The sequence below is a fragment of the Aythya ferina genome, assembly GCF_964211825.1.
Source record: "Aythya ferina genome assembly, chromosome: 18".
Taxonomy (NCBI): Eukaryota; Metazoa; Chordata; class Aves; order Anseriformes; family Anatidae; genus Aythya; species Aythya ferina.
The window spans coordinates 12883763-12902784 of NC_140317.1; the positions used below are offsets into that span (position 1 = coordinate 12883763).

Genomic DNA, 19022 nt, shown 5'->3' on the forward strand with positions numbered 1-19022 from the left:
TTAGATCTTGTGGAGCAAGCCGATACCACAGAAGGCCAGGAATCACTTCCATCAGCGTACACAGTGGTTAACTGTTTTATTTTTCAATATTAATTTAAGCAGTTTGAAGTATCTGAAATGGACTGTAACCCCAAGAATGAGAGCAGAAGTTTGAACAGGCCCACCCTTAGCATATATCGCTGCTTTAGAAGAACATTAAATATCCCAGTAGTAACTTTAAGTCCCAGAAGAAAAAATATTTAATAAAACCATGTATTTAAAGAGTGGCTTTGTTAAAAAGAAATAGCAGCAGTATCTACTGCAATCCAAATTAACAGCTGAAGTTTAATTGCTGCACTGCAATCTGATATTTACTTATCGAAGACCACTCCATCCCCGTCCACCCGTTACCCGAAGCTTGTGCATTAGGCACATCCTTGTTACAGCAAAGCAGCACTCCACTGTCCAAAGGCCACGCATCACTCTAAAGGACTTTGCTGTTTTATTTTCCAGGAACTAGAAGTCTGGACAACGGACTTTGTGCTGCCTGCGACAGTGTGGCTGGCAGGATTCTTCAATCCCCAGTCTTTCCTCACTGCTATCATGCAGTCCATGGCCAGAAAAAATGAATGGCCACTGGACAAGATGTGCCTTTCAGTGGAAGTGACCAAGAAAAACCGTGAGGATATGACAGCTCCACCCAGAGAAGGCTCCTATGTACATGGATTATTCATGGAAGGTAAAAGACTGCATCCTTTGTGAGATGTTTCAGGCACTGAGAAATCCCAGGTCAGCCTAAAAAATTACTGCAAACAGAGCAGGTGTTAATACTCTACAGCTTACTCAATTTTGATTTGTACAGCTTTTGCAAAAGCTCCAAGCAGCAGAGCCTTGATCCGTGCTAGTGTCAGACACGCCAGCTGAGGGCAGCACCCATCCAGTTTACGAGCGGAGTTTCACAAACCAGATTTATTTTTCTGGAAATGCTGACTGCATTTTGTGAACCTGAGGACTGGGTTGTTTGAAGCTACATGTTTCTAGTGAACAAACATATGACCCTGCTACTTAATGTGTGAATAAGACAAACCAGGAAACTCAGAACCTAAAGTAATTACTGTTAAAAAAATGAGAGGGAATGAGATGGTAGCATTAGCTGAGCACCAAAAGGGCCGACTTAAACAAGGGCACGGAGCACACCGGACAGCTTGTTGTAGTTCCCCCCCATGGCCAAGTTCTACCTTCAGCTACGCACCTTCCACGCAAACCTGTGCTGAAGGGATGAGCAGGGGCACAACTTATTTAGACATCCCACACCCAGCAAGGCAAAATGCATTCATGAGTCACAGCGAGGCGATAACGTTAGCCCTAACGACTACTAAGCCACAGCTCCCCAACCTGCACGCTTTATCCCTTAACTGTGCTGCTAGAAAAATTCCTTCCCACCCATTAACAGTTACAAAAACAGCCACCTCTAAGTGAAGAGGCCTTTGGGTAGCTGGTACCACAACAATTTTGTAATATTGCAGGCGCTCGATGGGACATCCAGTCTGGGGCTATCGCAGATGCTCGGCTGAAGGAGTTGACGCCCATGATGCCAGTCATCTTCATCAGAGCCATCCCTGTGGACCGCATGGACACCAAGAACGTCTACGAATGTCCTGTCTATAAGACACGGATGCGAGGTCCCACCTATGTCTGGACCTTTAACCTAAAGACAAAAGAAAAAGCTGCCAAGTGGATCCTTGCTGCTGTTGCTCTGCTCTTGCAGATCTAAAACTGAGTGACTATGGAAAAAAGCAGATGCTTTTACTTGCCAAAAATAACAACAAAGTTGTGTAACTCTGAGTTTGATTGTGCCAATACTACTTTAGCAAAGTATCAATAAAAATAGTGCTGGAACTGCTGTCACGTGGAGACTACTCTTACAACCCGTAGAGTTTCTTATGACAGATACCAGTCAATTGGTGGTTTTTGATAAAGGGCTGGTTGGGAGCCAGGGCACTGAAGCAAGCCAAATGGAACAATGGCTTGCAACCATCTAGACTCCTTTCCTTCTCAGAGCTCTCTCTCTTCACAGCTACTTGTTTGATCACCCATTAAACTTTACCCTCCATCCCGTTAAATATCTGAGTGACTGGTTCTAAAATACAGTTGCACAAAGCTTCCAGAAATGTTGGTAGGTGATTCTAGTCAAAGTGATGAGTAACTCAGGAGAAGAGAGACACCTGATTTTTTTTTTTCCACATCTGTGTATTTCCGTCATCCATTTCTTCCACATGAAAAAGTCTACCACAGTAATAAACCACAGTCAGTATCATTTAAATTCCCCGTGAAAATGGCAGAAAACTCACCCAAAGCAGCAACTTCTCTTCTTTCAAAAGAAATTCTTGATCAGAGGTGTTACTAGCTTCACCCACAGCTTCACATACCGATTTGGCTGCTCAAATGTTGATGATGAGACTACGCCTGAGCAGAGGTAAAGCTGCTCCTGCTCCTGTACAGGGAAAGAAACACCATCCCAGTAAATTCTAAGTGTTCAATTTTTTCTAATATAATGACCTTTAAGAAAAGGCAGTTCTCAGGTAAAACTGGCCACTGATCCTGCCAAAAGGATGCATCATTTCTCCCACAAGCCTGAACACGGGAGTCTCATTCCATGCGGTACAACTCACAGAGCAAGCAAACCACCAAGGAGTTAGCACAGGATCCGTCCTTCAAACCCGCCTGCCACGTTACTCCTCCTTCTGATGACTACCATCGAGCTAAGTAACTGACCATCGAGAATTAGCAATTTAAACTCTACAAAGAGCAAAGAGAGAACGTTTTGCCTTTTTGTGCCCTACAGTTTCAAGAGAGCTAACCTTCAGTTTCAGAAGAATCCTAAATCCCTTGCTGTAATTGCCAGAAAAGGAAACTATCATAATCTCAAGAGACTGGCTTACGCAGCTCTTTCTAGACACAGCTCAAGCTCTGTGTTTTCAAATGAATATGCAGTCATGATTTCAACTAAATTACCAGAAACACTTAGGCTTCTTCAGTGTGTACACAAAACTGCTGAAGAAGGAAATGAACCATCGTGATGATGATACATGCTCGAGTTGCACGTGAAAGCAGCTGCTTGATCAAAGGTAGAAGTGGTTTTCTTATCAATGGTAGTTAGGTTTCTAGATTTGCAGGCAAACAAGAGCAGACCAGCTCCTGTAAATCTGTTCTTAATCTTTTTTTTTTTTTTTTCTTTTTTAACTAGTTAAACTGTCACAAACAACAGAAAGAACACTGTGCTGTTAAAATTAGGAGTGGAACACGGAAGCAGGAACTAAGCACTGGAAAGGAGCACCAGAAAGATGAACCAGTAACAGACAGCAGACATTTGTGTGCCAACTCAGTTTAATTTTAGAAACCCAAAACGCTCAAAATGCTATGATCAACCCTACAATGAAGAATCTTTGCCATGGCCATCTGATACAGTGAGGTAATCTGACCACTGGAAATGAGACCAGTTATATGAACTGAAATTCGGAGACTTTAACAGGATACTCCGTTCACTCAGTGAGATACCCAAACCACTCAGTTTTTCCCCATTTTAAAAATCCTTGGTGAGGTTTGGAACTGAACGCTACATAGCCAAAGTGATTTCATGGCACAAACACGTTAAGTATTCAGAAGCAGCTAGTGCACATCAGCTGCAATATTAAAAGCTCAGTTATTATTCAGAAGGTTATTATTAAGAAGACAGAAAGCTTAAACGCTCAAAAAAGAAATGTCAAATAGAAAAGCCCAGAACACACTCTTTTACATGTCAAGATTCCTTGGAAACCAGACACTGGAAAAGCTAGGTATTCGGGTTGTTCATACAGCTGAAATGTCACTTCAGCTAGGGTGCTGAACAGAGTTACAATTTGCACAGAGAAAGAAACACAACACTCCATTAGAGGCTTTATCACCTTGGCATAAAATTAAGTCTTCTAAACAACGATCACAGAACAGTAAACAGACAGCTAATCTCAAAATCAGCTTCCAGCAAACGGGAATCATTTAAAGCCCTTTAAATTAGATCATTGCAGCAGCACTGGTTGAGAAAAATTCCTTTGTCATATTTTCATTGATTCTCTCCTTCCATTAGAAACAAGTAGAGGCAAGATATGAATTGAAATATTCAGGCAACTCTTCCAGTAATAGAATTGTTTTTGATTAGATATACTCTGACTCATTCTGTGGAACAGCCCTGATGCAATAGGGCAATTCCCATTGATCTTGAAGACAACCGTGCCTTCTTATGCCAAGACTCAGCTTATTACAATACATTTTTCAGATCCTTAAGTCACACACAAAGGCAACAAAAGCCAATATGCTTTGTAGCAGAGTACTACATGAGGAACTGCGTGGGACAATGTCAGCTCCAGCAGCAGATTCAGAGTCAAGACTGAGTGAAGAGCGCTTAACGGACTAAGCTGCCTAATGAAAACAGAAAAACCTGGGACACTGAACACTAAGCCACTGAAAAATGCTTGTGTCAACACTGGGAGCTGCAGCACGTAACTTCAGGGGCAGCGCAACCAGCCCAGCAATGCTCTTACTGCAGAAACTCCACTACGATCCCCTGCCCTTGTTCACCTCCGTAGCCTGCGGGCAGCCACCCAAAAGCTACCTGCTTGGCATTTATGTTCCTACAGAGGATTTCCCGAACGCCTGAGGAGCAAAGTCCTCCACGGGTGTGAGATTGGTGGTTAAGAGGGCCCGACCTCGTCACCCCAGAGCACGGTGCTGCCTTGGCAATGCCCAAACATCGGGGGATGAGGCCCAAGAACGTGCTGCATGATCCTCTCCGAACGCCGTGTCTCAGCATCCAGCGCCTGAGCGCTGATACTCGAGTTCACTGGGGACACATGTTCTTGCCCATTTATGGCCTCCATTTCCCAGAAACAGGCACTTGTAGCAGGCATCTCATCAATAGTCACTTAACTGACAGCTCCTTGAGACTTCCTATGCTCGAGAAGGGTTTGAATGATTGTGGCTGTAGGTTTTTATTGCGACTGCGTCATCAGCATTCCCTCCGTGACCAAGAAGCACGGCATGCACATCATCTCCCCTGAGCAGCCACTTACCTGATGGAGCTGCTGCTGCAAAGCTTTATTTTCTGTCACTATCGCGACCTGGGCTTCCAAATCGCGATGCACGGATCGATACCCAAAATTCGGAGAGCCAATCAGCGTTAGGCAGGGAAGGTTGCTTCCCGCCAGGTACAGCCAGAGGCCTGCAGGAAAAACAGGAGAAGAAAGGAAGTGTGGCAGACAAAGGAAATGACTGGGGTAGCCTCAAACAATTGCTTCACTTAGAAGAAATGAATTAAACATGTTGGATTTACAGTAACCATAAATGACCACGACACAAAGCAAGTCGTCAAAAACACGCTTCCTTCTGGCCAGTGAAGTGTGCAGAGCTCTTGCAGAGCTCGGTGCAGACCCTGGGGGACACCTGCAGAGCTCGCGCTGCCCAGCCTTGCGTGCCCTTTGCAGGGGCTGCGGCACCCGCAGTGCCACCCCAGGGACCCGTTCTTAAGAACATAAATGCACTGCAAGGGGGGCCCAAAAATAATTCAGAATGAGTCACCATCATTACGTCCGAGGTCGTTTTGCACCACGACATCTCAGTAACACTGAAATAAGGCAAACAATTTGTGTGTTCTCTGCAGCAGGGAAAGGAAAAGCAGCAGCAGGCAGACAGGCCGGCACTGCAGCTGCCAGCTCGGAGCGAAGCAGAGCGGTTGCAGTGAGTAACTCCTTTCCTGAGACCTCACAAGACAGTGGTGTGAGGAGGCATCTCCCCGCTCCGCCAGGTGAATTCACATGAAATAAACACTAGTAAGAGAAGTGCAAATTATTACGCCCACTCACTTCCTGAGGAGCAACCAGAAGATGAATTCGGTTCTTGCCAGGATGAAGCCTCCCAGGTCCACCCACCCCTGCAGCTCACACACAGCTTCACCAGCACAAAGGCAGCGCAAGCGTGAGACAGCCCAGGACGGTTTGTCAAGCACAGAGCTGAGCGTGGCAGCAAACAGCAGCTGGGGGTGCCAAGGGCCAGCTCCACAGCCCACAGACAGATCCAGGCAGCATTTGCTGGCCCCTGGAGCGCACCAGCGCTCAGCAAGGCCCCCGGCAGGTCCCTGCCAGATGCCCTATCCCTACCGCAAGTCACACAAGGACTACAACAAAGAACCCGTAGCCAAAAAACCACCTAGTCCTTAAAATAGAAGCAGGTTTCCTAACTCAACCCCAGAGCAGTTCCAAGAATGCCTTGAGTAAGAAGCTGCCGATTCACCGCTGGTTCCTGTAACCTCCTCCCCGCCCCCACGTCACGCACTCAGCAGCTCCGCGGCCGCTTTCAGTTGCGTCTCCCGGCCCTGAGCTGCCGCTGCGCCCCCTGCCAGCCCCCTGCCAGCCCCCTGCCACCCTCCTGTCACTCCCCTGCCACAGAGGGACACAGTGTCCACCAGGCGAGGAGGCCAGGGGCCAGCAGATGGCACAGGTTTGGCCATCCCTGCCACCAAAGGCAGTGGCTGCAGCAGCCACCCGGTGCCCGAGCCCAGCAGCCGCAGCAGGCTCCCCACGGCCAGCCAGAGGCGTGCTGGGCAGCAGCCCCGAGGATTGCGCTGCCACGCGCTTCCTAAGCAGCCCTGCAGCAGCCCTGCAGCCTTTCCCGTGCCTCTAGCTTTATGGCCACCTGGCAGGATCTGCTCAAACAGTGACTCACCTTTCCAGAAAGAGGAAGAGCCGTTTCCCAGCCGCCGCTCAATAGCAGCACTGCAGGTTTATCTCGGTGCAAACAGCCACCTGCCCGCACTCTGTCACCTGATGCTTCTGTGGAAGAGGCCCTAACCCTAAAAGATAGGCCTGCCTCACCTGCAGCACCGCACCCAGAGCGCTTCCGCAGGCCCATTTCGTGGCATCGCCCCCAGGAAAGCTGCTCCCACTGCCCAGGGCTGCGTCTCCCACCCCACGCCCCCGGCAGCCTCACGGTGCTGAGCTGGGCTGCTGGAGCTGCACCCACACCCAGCAAAGCTCCGGACAGTCACAGCCCCGCAGGAGCACATGGTGCAGGAAGCTGGGCTGGGGGATACAAAACGCTCGGGAGGAGCTGGAAGGGTTTGCAGAACACCAGCCGCAGCACGACCGCGTTGGGTGCACATCAGCTGGATCCCACGGGAGGCTGACTGAAGGGCGGCCTTCACCTCAGCCCGGGGCGGTAACAGGCGCCCTGTGCCGCTGCAGACGCGTTGTGTCCCAGCAGCCAAGCCCCAGGTGCCTTTCCTCTGTCCCCAGGATCACCCCTTTTCCCCTTTCTGCCCTGTCCTCTCTCACACACTGCATCACTCCTGCAGAGGAAAACGGAATCAAATGCGGGCCAAAGGGCAGAGCGTGCCAGAGCAGGGAGCCAAAGCTGCCCCGTCCTGCACCCCACAGCAGGAACGGGCACGAGGCAGTGGCACCAGAGCCTGCCCCTCCTGCCAAGCCCCCGAGCCTCGTGCTGCTCCCCCAGACGGGCACAGCCAGGCCAGGAAGGGGCTGGCTACCAGGCGGTTGCCCTGTGGTAGCCTGGAGAAGCAGCCCGTGCTCAATCCATGCCAAACCACAAAGTCCCACTCGGAGCCAGCAGTGCCCGGCAAGAGGAGGAACCTGCAAACCACAGAACCCTTGAGCACGTGCTTCCTGGAAGGCAGATCACTCACGACTTCCCAGCCAGGCAGGCACCTCCTCAGCAGAGCCCCCGGAGGGGGACAGGGGTTTTAGGGCACCCGAGGTGCCGGTGTCACTGCTGTCGAGGCACAGCGCTCGGCAGGAAGATTTGTAGTTTCTATATATAGGCAGCCCCGTAACACTCGTTTGTTTTCTTTAGACAAGAGAAGGCCGAATCAGCAGCTTTCTCTCCTGCCACCTCTGAAACTTCTTCCGAACAGTGCTGCAGGAAGCAGGGCAGATAGAGGCATTCCCACAATCTCCTTAAACAAACAAACCCGGATGAACTACCGGCCATGGCCCCCGAACAGGCCCGCGCTGGCTCCGGGGCCGCATCCTTCACCTTCCCATCAGACACGCTGCAAACAACGCGGACGCCCCTCAGCACACCGCAGAGCCGGCCGGGGAAACGTGCGTGGTGCCGAGTGCCAGGCGGGCAGCGCTTACAGGAACAGAGCTGTCCTGGGGGACCCGGAGCCACCGCAGGAAGTGACAGCGCAGCAGAGCTCTGCCTGCCGAGGCCTGGGGTAGGACAGGCGCCGCGGCACGCGGCACAGACGTCTCAGCTGAGCCGAGGGCTGCGCTCAACCGCGACTCCGAGTCATTCTGGGAGGTGCTGCACCAGCATGCCTCAAACGGGGCGACCGTAAGAGGCACGGCACTGGTAAAGTCACAGGCGTCAGACTTCTTAAAAAGACACCCCTGCTCCAGCAGAGGTTTGGCACGTCCCAAACTATTTGCATTAGTAACAGCTACTGCCGAGTGGCCAAGTGTTTCCTACAGCGTCACGTAGAAGAGAACAGTCAAATTTAGAGACTACCAGCAACAACCAGTCAAGGGAAAATATACACACTCTGCTCAAGGTGGTGGCGGGCTTGTGAAAGTTGTGCCTTTTCTTTCCATCAAGTAAGAAGGAAACTGGAGTCTTCCACAGAAGACTATGATGGCAGAAATTGTTTTCATTTTTAAATTAACTGCATTTGAGGCAAGACATGACGCTGCATAGCTGTCTCCTGAGTGATCCAAACACTCAGGTTTGTGCAAGCCAAGTGTTCGAGCCCTGGATGAGTAATCTGGCGGTGAAATCCAGGCTCAGCACCCAGCCATCCCCTCGCTAGTCACACACCCCAAGCATATGGAAAGGCTCACATGCGTTCTGAACGAGTCCCCTTGAGAAATGGGCATCTTACCTTTGGCATGGAAAGTCCACCCAGCCCTCGAGTACTCCTGCAGCTGGACCCTCTCCTGCTGGTGAAGGTAGCAGACCTCACTGTAAAACTGGTGTTCTATGTAAACATAGGCAGCAGGGATGGCGCCTGCCACCCCTTTGGCACCAAAAAAGCCATTCACCTCTGGTGAGGCCAGGAGAATCCGATACTCTGCCCGAGTGCCCAGAATGAGGTCCATGTAAGCTTGTGTCAGGTTGAAGTAGCCAGTGGTGAGGTATATCCTGGCATCCCGCTCAGCCTCTGTCAGCAGCGTCTCTGTGACCATCTCGTCTATTTGAATGCCAAAAGGTTTCATTTGGATTAAGGGATAAATCCAGGTGTCAGGTTCTGGTTTCAGACCCCCAGATGCTTGAGAGCCTTGCTGGGATAACAAGGAGTTGCTTTGCTGGCTGCTGTGGAAAGTCTTTGCGTGCAGGAGTTCTTGTCGTGTCCTGGCAGAGTTGATCACTTCCATGACCCTGCGATTTGCTATCTCACAGTAAGCCACCTTGTCCCCTGCAGGAAAACCAGGACAGGTCGCATTTAGGACCTAATAGTTCCGAGCTATGCACCACCTATGACATAGCAGGAAACGCTAATGACAGGACATCAATATCAGAACAAAAAGGAGTTTTTTGACACAAAAACCAAACAACTTTCTCCTCTATGCCTGAGAAACAGATGTTTCAAAGGCAGCTAGGAACTGTGCTACAAACATCCTGATAGATTCCATTACAAAACTCTAGCAACCTTGTTTTTCATAATGGATGGCACAGAAATGGGATTCCCCACAGCCTGTAAACAGAGGTCAGACGCTCTACAGTTCACAGATGGGTAGAGTTCACATCCTCCTTAAATAAAATGCTGGCCCTCCTCTGGATCCTATCACCCAACCAGACAGGGAGACTCCCTCCTACCTTGGTACGGGTGCACCATCCCCTCCATCATCTGGACTGTATCATCCTGCTGTAATTGCAGAGACACATCTCCAATTGCATCCACTAGCTCCGTGAAGAAGTCTGCAATCTCAGGAGAGTCCTGCAGGAGAACATAGCGGTCCTGACGATTGGTGAAGTACAAATCACTCAGGTTTGCACTAGGAGAGAAAAAGGAGAGCTGAGTTCCAGAACAGAGCATATACTTGTGATCCTGAATGCCCCAGCTGAAGCTGCAGATCACACTCCGCATATAACAAGACTAAAGCACAAACTGGCCATTTCCTTTTGAATCTTGGAGATTTTGTTTTGTTTTGTTTTTTGAAAAAGGCTGTCTTTCTTATGAGAACCACGTGTGACAGACCTATGGTTGCTCTTCCATATCAGAAGAGCATTGCTATGATCATTACAGAAAAAACAGATGCAAATACTGAAGTTCAGACAATACTGGTGGTATGCATACCTTGCATCAAAACCTCAGCTAAATGAATCACAGAAAGGCCTGGAGAGGAAAGGACTCACCCGCTCAGGATCACATTATCATCAAAGAGATAGACCTTGATGTGCTGCAGCCCAATGGTCTCATTAAAACGCTCCGGAATCAGGAGCTTGAGAAGTCCACGCAGGTTTGGGGTGTGGAAGAGGGAAACACGGACTTGTTCGGGGAATCGCTGCAGCAGTGGAATTAGCATTGTCCGAGAGTTCTTCCTGCCTGGGAGACACGGGAGTTACACACACGGGATCACACCATGCAGGGAACACACCTTGGCATGGCACAACTCCTCAGCTAGGAGCTGCTTACAGAATGAGCGCCTGCCTCATCTGCAGGTGCCTAACTTTTTTTTTTTTTTTTTTAAAATCACTTTCATTTACACTTACGTCAATATCAAATTATCCAGACCTGTACGTTTGTTGATGAATGGGCCTTGCAAATGATGGGCAGGACTGACACTGCCCACACCCAGCACTAATAACACATGCTACAAGGAGTCCCCACAAAAGGTTAAGTGTACTGCTACTTCCAACAATTCCCCCACTATCCTTTAAAAATGAAAACATAAGAGCATGATGGATAAGGGCAAACATGCTGACAAGTGAACTGAACGAGCAAGAAAGAACAAGTTGCACAGAGCACAGTCAGGAGCCAGAAGATCACTGGGCCAAACACCTATTTTCTTTAAAAAAGCTGCTCATCCTTAAGATTTTCTGGGAACGTGCAGTTACTGGTATACAAGAGGACAGGTTTTGAAACACGTGATTTAAGCCTGCAGGTCCAATCAGCCAAGGCAGCCTCTCTCTTAAAAATGACAGCACGTCCAGCCCAACTATAGAACAAGCCTTCAAAGAAAGCAGAGCATCATAATACCTACCCCGAGACCCCCTGGTGTAGTCAAGAAGAATGGAAACTCTGAGGTCTGGTGATTCTTTTGCTTGCAATGATTTCTCCAGTGTTTCTTCTAAGCAATCCACCTGCGCAGAGAGATTGTACCACTCATTACAGAACGCAAACGAAGCTTTATAAGGAAAGTGTTCAGAAACCAGGAGTCAGTGGTCACGAAAGTTTCCACACCCTACTCTAAGTCTTTCCTAGTCATGCAAAACACTGTGGTTTAGGCTCTGCATCTGCCAGACTGGCATCCTACTCTATCAGCCTAGAGCAGCATATGAAAGGGCATCAGTTCTATGTGCATAATCTCAGGCCTCTGAACAGCAATTTAATTTAGCAGAAAAAGTTCCAACGTCATTCCCAAACTGCAGATTTGTGTTACGAAAGGAAAACCTTGGGAGAGTTCACAAACGATACAGAGGCGGTTTTATTCCTTAACCTTGAGGCTGTTTGTCACATGCAAATTCAAATCCTGTGTGCAAGCCCAGACAAAGACAGGCATAAAATGCTGCTCAGGACTCCGTCCACCTTTACCCTGCTACAGAATCTGAATTCAAACATAAGAATTTGGCCAAGGTCAGGCTTCTCCCTAAAGGACTTAGGGAATGCTTTTGTTTCTAGAGGGAAGGACAGGAAACAGAAAAGGTAAACAACATGAAGCAAAACTGACCTCTGTCTTAAATGCAAAGAGCTAGCAACGCATCAGAACTCACCATTTGCAGGATAAACACAGCACTACATACATACAACTTTAATCATGTTCAAGAAAAATGGCAAGGAAAAAAAAAATTACCCGTGATCCCACAGTTCTTCAAAAACCCTTTGAACACTATGCCAGTAACCTCTAGCAGTCTGAAATATCCAGGCTCATTACCCCATGAAAACATTCACGAGTTACGTGGCCCTGTACTGGGCTTAGAAAAAACTGCCTACACCTCCCTTCTCCATGCCAAGTGCAAGGACACAAATACAGCCAGGAACCGTGAGAAAGCTCTCAAGGAGAGGAGAAAATGTGTGTAAATGTTTTTGCAAGGGTAGGCATTTTCTTTCTGCATTCATTTTCACCCCTTCCCAACCCCTTCCCACACTCACCAGCTCCTGCTCGAGGAGCCCCGTTCCCAGGTACAGTGAAGCCATCACCACTCGCTGCTTGGCTGTTTTTATCTGCACCTGAGAGGAGCAGAAAATAAATTCAGGTTCATCCTCGATCGCTGTGATCACTAGAAGCTAACAATTCAAACCACAGAAGAGCCATAGTTCCCCCTGAGGGGGAGCACTTTGCCAGATCACCACAGTCTGCACAGAAACAACAACACACTGACAGCACGGACGTAAAACACACGGGTCCTTCCAGAGCAGGATCAGCACCGCTGCTGCATCCAAAAGCTGAAGTGCTTTTGGGAAGCTGAGGAACGCGTTCCCTACGTTTAAAACTATCAAACACAAGAGCAGTTACACAGCCCCAGCCGCAGCCCTTGGAATGTATCACTATCACACTGGCAATCCCAGTTTTCATTCTGCAACTGCTTTAATTCTCCGTAGCCCGCCCTGTGAACTGGCCAGAACCTAGCTGGATCTAAACTCAGAGCTGTTCCTGTTCTGTGGGAGGGATCAGACCTCCAGAGGTCTTTCCCAACCTCAAGTCGTTTGTTGTGTTATTCCACGACCCTGAAGTCTTGTTCTCCAACACCTTACTGCAACCTTCTAAAACATGTTCCAGAATGACTTGAACTTCCTTTACATACACGTTGTGAAAAGACTCAAGCAACTGAGCTAGAATTCTCCCCTCAGTCCCGCTACTCACCTGCGAGATGCAGCGTTACAGGACTCACCCTGTAACGACCAGAGGCCTTTGGGAGGGCCTGAGGGAGCTGTGCTTGCTGAGTGTTGCAGAGAGAAGGCCAGGAGTCACCTAGCAGCAGCTTACAGCTACTTGAGGAGCAGTTACAAAGACAGAGGCAAATTTTTCTTTGTAGTTACAGTCATATAAATATTTATATATACATATGGTAGCCACAGACAGTGCTTTGGAAAGTTCAGGTTGGACACAAAAATAATAATAATAATAATAATAAACAGCTAAGATGGCCCAACACTGGAACTGGTTACTGAGGGGGGGAATCTCTGCCCTTGACAGTTTTTAAGACTCAGCTAGACCCAGCCTGGCCAACCTGACCTAGTGCTGACAGCAATCGTGTTTCACGCAGAAGGCTGGGTTATTAACCTGCAGCTGCTCCTTCGTGCTGACCTGCCTGTGACGCCCATAACCACTGCAGTTCCCAAAACCCTTTCGTGCTTGGAACCCGCAACTGACCTTCAAGAGTTCATAGAATTCAGCCGGGGATGAAAGCACCTTGACGTGAGAGCTGGAGATCCCAAACTCTGGCACCAGGTTCCTGATCCACTGGAACCTGTGTGCTCCTTCCGGACACAGGGAGCACGGCGGGGCGGTGACCACGGGGACAGGAGGGGTGAGCAGCGGGGCTAGGAGAAGCCATGAGGATCTGTGAAAAGAGAGGTGGGGGAGTTCTGTGTGACACAGCCTTTGCTTCCCACAAACAGCCTCCAAGGAAGAGCCACAAGCAGGGCCAATACATCGGAAGGGTTCACAATAGCAAGAACGCCCTTCCCATACTTCCAGCAGATTCATCAAAACCAAATCTGGGATAGAAAACATACACAAAAGGGGACAGAACAGATCTGAACATCCTCGGCTCCTGCCCCTAACCGGCAGGGGAAGCAGGGAGAAACAGCTCATTCAGAACAGGACAGGGGCTAGAAGCTTAAGAGACTGAGCTGCCAGCTCTTCCAGACACCCACAGACCAGGAGCCTGGTGCTGCTGGGGCTGCCAGCCATCCCCGTCACCAATCGCTTCTGAATTCTGCCTCAATCTCAATCACACATGCACAGTTTTTCCGTGGTTAACTGTGATTTCTATGTCTAGCTTAGCTCTCAGCTGGGCTAAGGCTCACTTGTTTCTACTTCAAGTAAAGATGTTTTAGAACAAGGCACACTGCTCTAAAAGTTCCTTAATGAAACAAAAGAACAAGCCTCAAGCCCTCAAACTCATCCAAAAAAAGATCCTGAACATGCAAAGTGCCTGAACGCAGTCCCAGCAAAAGGCACAGCACCAGAGCACTGCTCACGGGCAGCGTCTCGAGGGGCACAAGGTGAGGGACAGCCCCACTCAGCCCCACTCAGCCCTGCTGCCCCCGCTCTGCCCCAGCGCTGGCAGGACACTGCTCCTGCCACAGACTTCCAAGTGACGGGGAGGCAGCAGGAGGCTCCTTCCTCAAGAAGAGATTTCAGAACAAACTGCATTGCTCTGAAGTCACTCGAAGAAACCGACTGACTGCTAAGAGTCCCGCTCAGGGGGACGGCAAGAAGGAAATGGTGATTTTCTCCTCTGGAGGCTTCGCATGCATGCAAGATCATCAAGTCACACAAAAACCCCGGTAGGAGCCTGTCCGCATGACAAAACCACATTTCAGCACAATTAGCAGCAACAACTCCCATGAGGTCCAGGAATCAAAGAGCGAGTGACCCAACTGCCTCCCCAGAGCCGACAGAAAGGGTCTGGGACTGCGAAACCTCCTCGCAAGAGTCCGGCTTCGGTCAGGCCAGCACGGGGGCGGCTGCCTCGTCCCAGAGGAGCACCAGGTCCCGCGGGGCCAGGAGGCAACCACCAGCCTGCGGCCCATCCCGGCGCATTCTGCCATCACCACAAACCAAGGAGAAACTTGATAACGACCTTTACCAGAATTCGTTAGGAGGAACTTTTAGGTTTTACCATAATCCAAAGCCCAGATGACCACAGATTCCAGGAAGATGATTTCACCCAACTGCTTCATGATAAAACACTGGATCTTCACAAGGTTTCCGAGTACCCTTACGCAGAAGCCAGACACTTTGTAGTTGTGTTTCCTGGAAAATCCACTACTTTGTCACTGACTATTCATTGCAACAAAGGTCTGAGTCAGTTTGTGCAAGAATTCCTGGGATTGTGTCTTTCAACAGATCACGGGGACTAAGCTCAGACTGGACACCCGTAAATTTTACAGATTACGCAGTTCAGCTGTGAACAACAGAAATCTCCCGTAGGAGATGGAGAAAAAAAAGTTTTTTTTTTTTCAAAGCGGAAAAGGAATACCAGAAGTGCTGGTTTTTAAGCCCACACAAGTCCATTTTTACAGAACTTGATTGGGACCTTGCCCAGCTCATGTCTCAAGGCACCAGCCACGTATGGGCCCAGGGTCCCACCATCCCTTTATCGTTCCAGGGCACGTGGCGAACGGAGCCAGGATGCCCGAGCGACCCAAGTTCAGTTTAGCATCCCCACACACACTGTGAAAACAAAGCACACAGCTCACGGAGCAGTAACAAACTCAGGACTACAGCCTCGCCCTGCAGATTACAAATTATGTTCTCTACGATTATTCCCACCAAGGTAACACTAGCAATTTTTTATGGCGTTATATGACAATAATTAATCAGCAGGAAAAAAGCTATTTTCCTTATTGCTCCACTGGCCAGAGCTGGCCGATTGCCCTCGCAGAAGGCTGCGAACCCCCCTTCCTAAAGCAGGATTCCAAGCCATTTCCTGAGCTGCAGCCTCACCCACACCCTCGCTCCACCAGGCCAACACTCGGCTCGTGGGCTCCTCTGCGCCAGCAGCACCAGCTTACAGTCAGACCAATTCTGTGCGGGTGCTGCTACCCGCTAACCAAACTCCCTCCGTGCCTTAGAGATCCCTGCTGTGTTTGAGCTGGTAATCCAAGACAGAACTGTTTGAACTCATTTAGTGTCACACGCCCAAGACTCGTACAGCGATCAGGGAAAGCAGTATTTTGCTCCAGCCCGCACTAACAACGCCACAGCAGCCGCTCACCAAAGCGGCAACTTGTACCCAAAAGTGACTGCAAAAAGCTCAAGCACCAGCCTGAGTGTAACACAATCCTTCAGCAGCACACGACAACAGAAACCCTGTAACATTATGAAGAAATCATCAAAATTCCACACTTCAACAAAGGAAGCTTTCAGAGAAACAGAAACCAGCGGCGGGGGGAAACCCTTCCCGCGGATTCCACATCATCGCGTTAACCGGAAAGAGAAAACAGAACCAAGAGGAACCACCTCAGATCTCTTCTACATAAGAAGCTGACCCTAAATATAAACGAGGGATTTTTTTTTTGCATGTTCTATTTTTAAAAGCTGCGGTTTTGGTACCAACTCATGATGGAGCTGAAACACTTATTCTCTGTAAAACCTCATCTGCAGGGCCCGAGGTGAAGTGAAACTGCAGGATCCGGCGCTGTCCTTTCACCCACAGCCGCCGCAGGGGATCCACGCGCTGCTCACCTTTGTCAGATTCCCTCACGCCTTTCCAGGGCTCAGTTCAGTAATTTGTCTGCGCTAACAAACCCCGATGGACCCAAACGAGAAGTTGGAAAACCACCTCCTCGGCTTGCCAAGGGGAAGCAGCAGACGCTGGGCAAACACAGAGCTCTGGGATGACAGCGAGCGCGGCCACCACGCATCTGCTGCCCGCAGGGAAGGGGGGACAGGGACGGTGCCACCAGAGCTGCCCCCGGCACACACGCGATGACCTCGCGGGGGCGGCTGCACCGGGGGCACCGAAACAAACCCGAACCGGACAGGGCCCCGCTGCTGCCCGCACCACGAGCAGCGGGAGCCGTGCCCGAGGGTTCCCGAGGCCCCTTTATCCAGGGGTTCCGTCGAACCGCTCTGTCCGACCAGCCCTGCCCCGGGCCGCGGTTCTGCAGCACGCGGCCGCCTCTGCCCGGTAGCGGCGGGGGCAGCCCCGGGATCCTCCCCGCGGCACCGCCAGGGCCGGCCCCGCGCCCGCCGCTCCCTGCAGGCCCCGAGCGGTGCCCAGGAGGCCCGGGGGGGGCCGGGGCAGGGCGGCTCCGGGGGCCGCTCCCGGCGGTCTCGTAGAGGCCCGGCAGCCGCCGTCAGGCCCAGATCGGCGGTAACGGGACCACGGGGACCACGGGGACCACGGAACCGGCCCCCCGCGGGCCGGGCTCCTTACCTGCGGGCGCGGCGGTCGCGGCCGCGGGACAGGCGGTCGGAGAGGCGGCCGAGCAGCGCGGCCAGGCCCAGGCGGCCCCGCGGCAGCCACGCCGACAGCCGCCGCCACAGCGCCGCGCCCCCCGCCGCCGCCGCCATCAGCCCCGCGCGCCTTCCGCTTCCGCCCGCTGCCATGGCGACGCGCCCGCCACGCGCTTCCGCTTCCGGGCTGCCCGCGCCGCGCCGCTTGCCCCCGGCCCCGGCCCCCCCCTCAGTGCCCCCCCCCTCAGTGCCCCCCGGGCCGCGGCCGCACGCCCCGAGCCGTGCCCGGTTCCCCCCCCGGTGCACGGCCCCGTCTCGCTGCCCCCCCCCCCCCAGTTCCCGGCAGGGCCCCCCCGGGCCCGGGGCTGTGCGGGGAGCGCCCCCCCCAACACCGCCCCCCCCCCCCCCCCCCACGAGGCTGCCCCGGGCCCGGCCGGGCGAGGAGGGGCCCCGGGAGAGCCCCCCCGGGCTGGGCAGGGGCCGGAGGCTGGGGGCAGGGGGCCGGGGGCCGCCCCCGTCCCATCCCGGGAGGAGCCGCCGCTGGGCCCGGCCGTCCCGGAGCCTCGCGGCCCCTCCCCGCCCCAGGCAGGGCTCCAGGAGCTCGTTTGCGGCTCAGCCCCGCGGCTTCCCCGCGGCCCCGCTTCCCAGAACCGCCCCGCGCTGCTCGGCCCCTGCCTGGCAGCGGCGGCTCCGGGGCGAGCCCCACGGCTCCGAGCGAGCCCCGCGGACGGAGCCAAGCCCGCAGTGCTCGGGGCCCGCTCACAACGCCCGAACGAACGGGGGAAGCCCCCCCGGGGGTCCCGGTGCCGCTCCCCGCCCGGCTCCCAGCCCCCCCCCCTCCCCGGACCGGGCTCTGCCCTCCCCCGGGGCGCCGGCACCGCCGCCCGCCGGGCCCGAGGCGACGAGGACGCCCCCCGGGACCGGCCCCGGGGCTCCCGGCCAGGGGGGACAAGGGCCGTGGCCGCTCGGCCTCGCCGCGGCTCCCCGCAGACCGGCGCCGCGGCCGCCCGGAGCCCCCCGGGGGTGCCGGGCAGCGCTGGCCCCGGCCGGGGGGGGGGTCGGGGGGGCTGCGGGCCGGGCGAGCTGCGCGGCCCCTCGGAGCCCCCGGGCCCCAGCCGGGGGGGGGTCACCCCGGTCGTTCCCAAGCGTGCGAAGTGAGGGCGGTTTTGTTCCCTGCAGGTCTGCTGGGAAGTGCAACCGAGGCCAGCGCAGGCTGGAATGTGGTGCTTGAAATAACCTCGGCGAGGCGCAGACACCCGATCCGCCGGGGGGCTGCGGCCCCCTCCCCGCAGGGCTCGCGTCCCCCGGGGCGCTGCGGGGCTCCGGGCGGTGGGCGCCGGGCCGGGCCCCCCGCCGCCGCCCACCGGGGGCCGGTCCGGGGGGGCTGCCGCGGGGCGGGGGTCCCGCTGCGGCTCTCGGGGTCCCCGCGCCCCGGAGCAGCCCGGGGGTGCGCCCCCCACTCCGTGCCGTGCCGCCCCCCGCCCGCTGCCGTGCGCCCCGGGGCGGGGGGGGGGGCGGAGCGGGCGGGGGGCAGCGGCCCCCGGGCTGGCCGGGGACTCACCTCTTCTTAGAAGGAAAGAGCATGAATGGGAGCGGGAGGGGGCGGCCGCGCTGCCCGGAATGGGCCGGCGGTGCCTGGCGGCGAGCCGAGCCGGGCCGAGCCGGGCGGGGCGCGGGGAGGGCGCCGGGGAGCGTTACAAGAAG

At 53.2% G+C, this 19022-nt stretch overlaps 2 protein-coding genes across 4 annotated transcripts in view; one reads left to right on the forward strand and one right to left on the reverse strand.

Annotated features, from left to right (window-relative positions):
• DNAH17 (dynein axonemal heavy chain 17) overlaps positions 1-1878 on the forward strand; it is a gene marked incomplete at its 5' end in the record, with an annotated part of 35192 nt that extends 33314 nt beyond the window's left edge. The window contains 2 exons of the mRNA XM_084492594.1: positions 493-718; positions 1506-1878. Of these exons, the coding sequence (XP_084348720.1) occupies positions 493-718; positions 1506-1753 (474 nt within the window). The 3' untranslated portion in view covers positions 1754-1878. The remainder of the gene's footprint in view (positions 1-492; positions 719-1505) is intronic.
• Positions 52-18975, reverse strand: PGS1 (phosphatidylglycerophosphate synthase 1). 3 transcript variants are annotated; one of them, XM_084492021.1, is made up of 10 exons: positions 18880-18975; positions 13560-13749; positions 12338-12415; positions 11229-11328; positions 10381-10570; positions 9841-10019; positions 8906-9439; positions 5085-5233; positions 2331-2473; positions 52-1687 (listed from the first exon to the last, which is right to left on the reverse strand). In XM_084492021.1, the coding sequence occupies exons 1-9, from the start codon at positions 18900-18902 to the stop codon at positions 2354-2356; spliced, it is 1563 nt and encodes a 520-aa protein (XP_084348147.1). In that variant the 5' UTR covers positions 18903-18975; the 3' UTR covers positions 52-1687; positions 2331-2353. The 3 variants fall into 3 exon arrangements, with proteins under 3 accessions (XP_084348147.1, XP_084348145.1, XP_084348146.1); XM_084492019.1 differs by lacking the exon at positions 18880-18975 and adding an exon at positions 17299-17483; XM_084492020.1 differs by lacking the exon at positions 18880-18975 and having other exon boundaries at positions 8906-8960; positions 9066-9439; positions 13560-17075.
• Between the last annotated feature and the right edge of the window lie 47 nt (positions 18976-19022).

Bases quoted from the DNA above. Each gene is read 5' to 3' on its own strand.
- PGS1 (XM_084492019.1), bottom strand. From the start codon at position 17,471: ATGGCAGCGGGCGGAAGCGGAAGGCGCGCGGGGCTGATGGCGGCGGCG. The intron at 13,750-17,298 runs GTAAGGAGCCCG...CTCTTTTCACAG, and splicing joins CGCGACCGCCGCGCCCGCAG to ATCCTCATGGCTTCTCCTAG. The intron at 11,329-12,337 runs GTGAGTGTGGGA...CTCTCTGCGCAG, and splicing joins GGCTCCTCGAGCAGGAGCTG to GTGGATTGCTTAGAAGAAAC.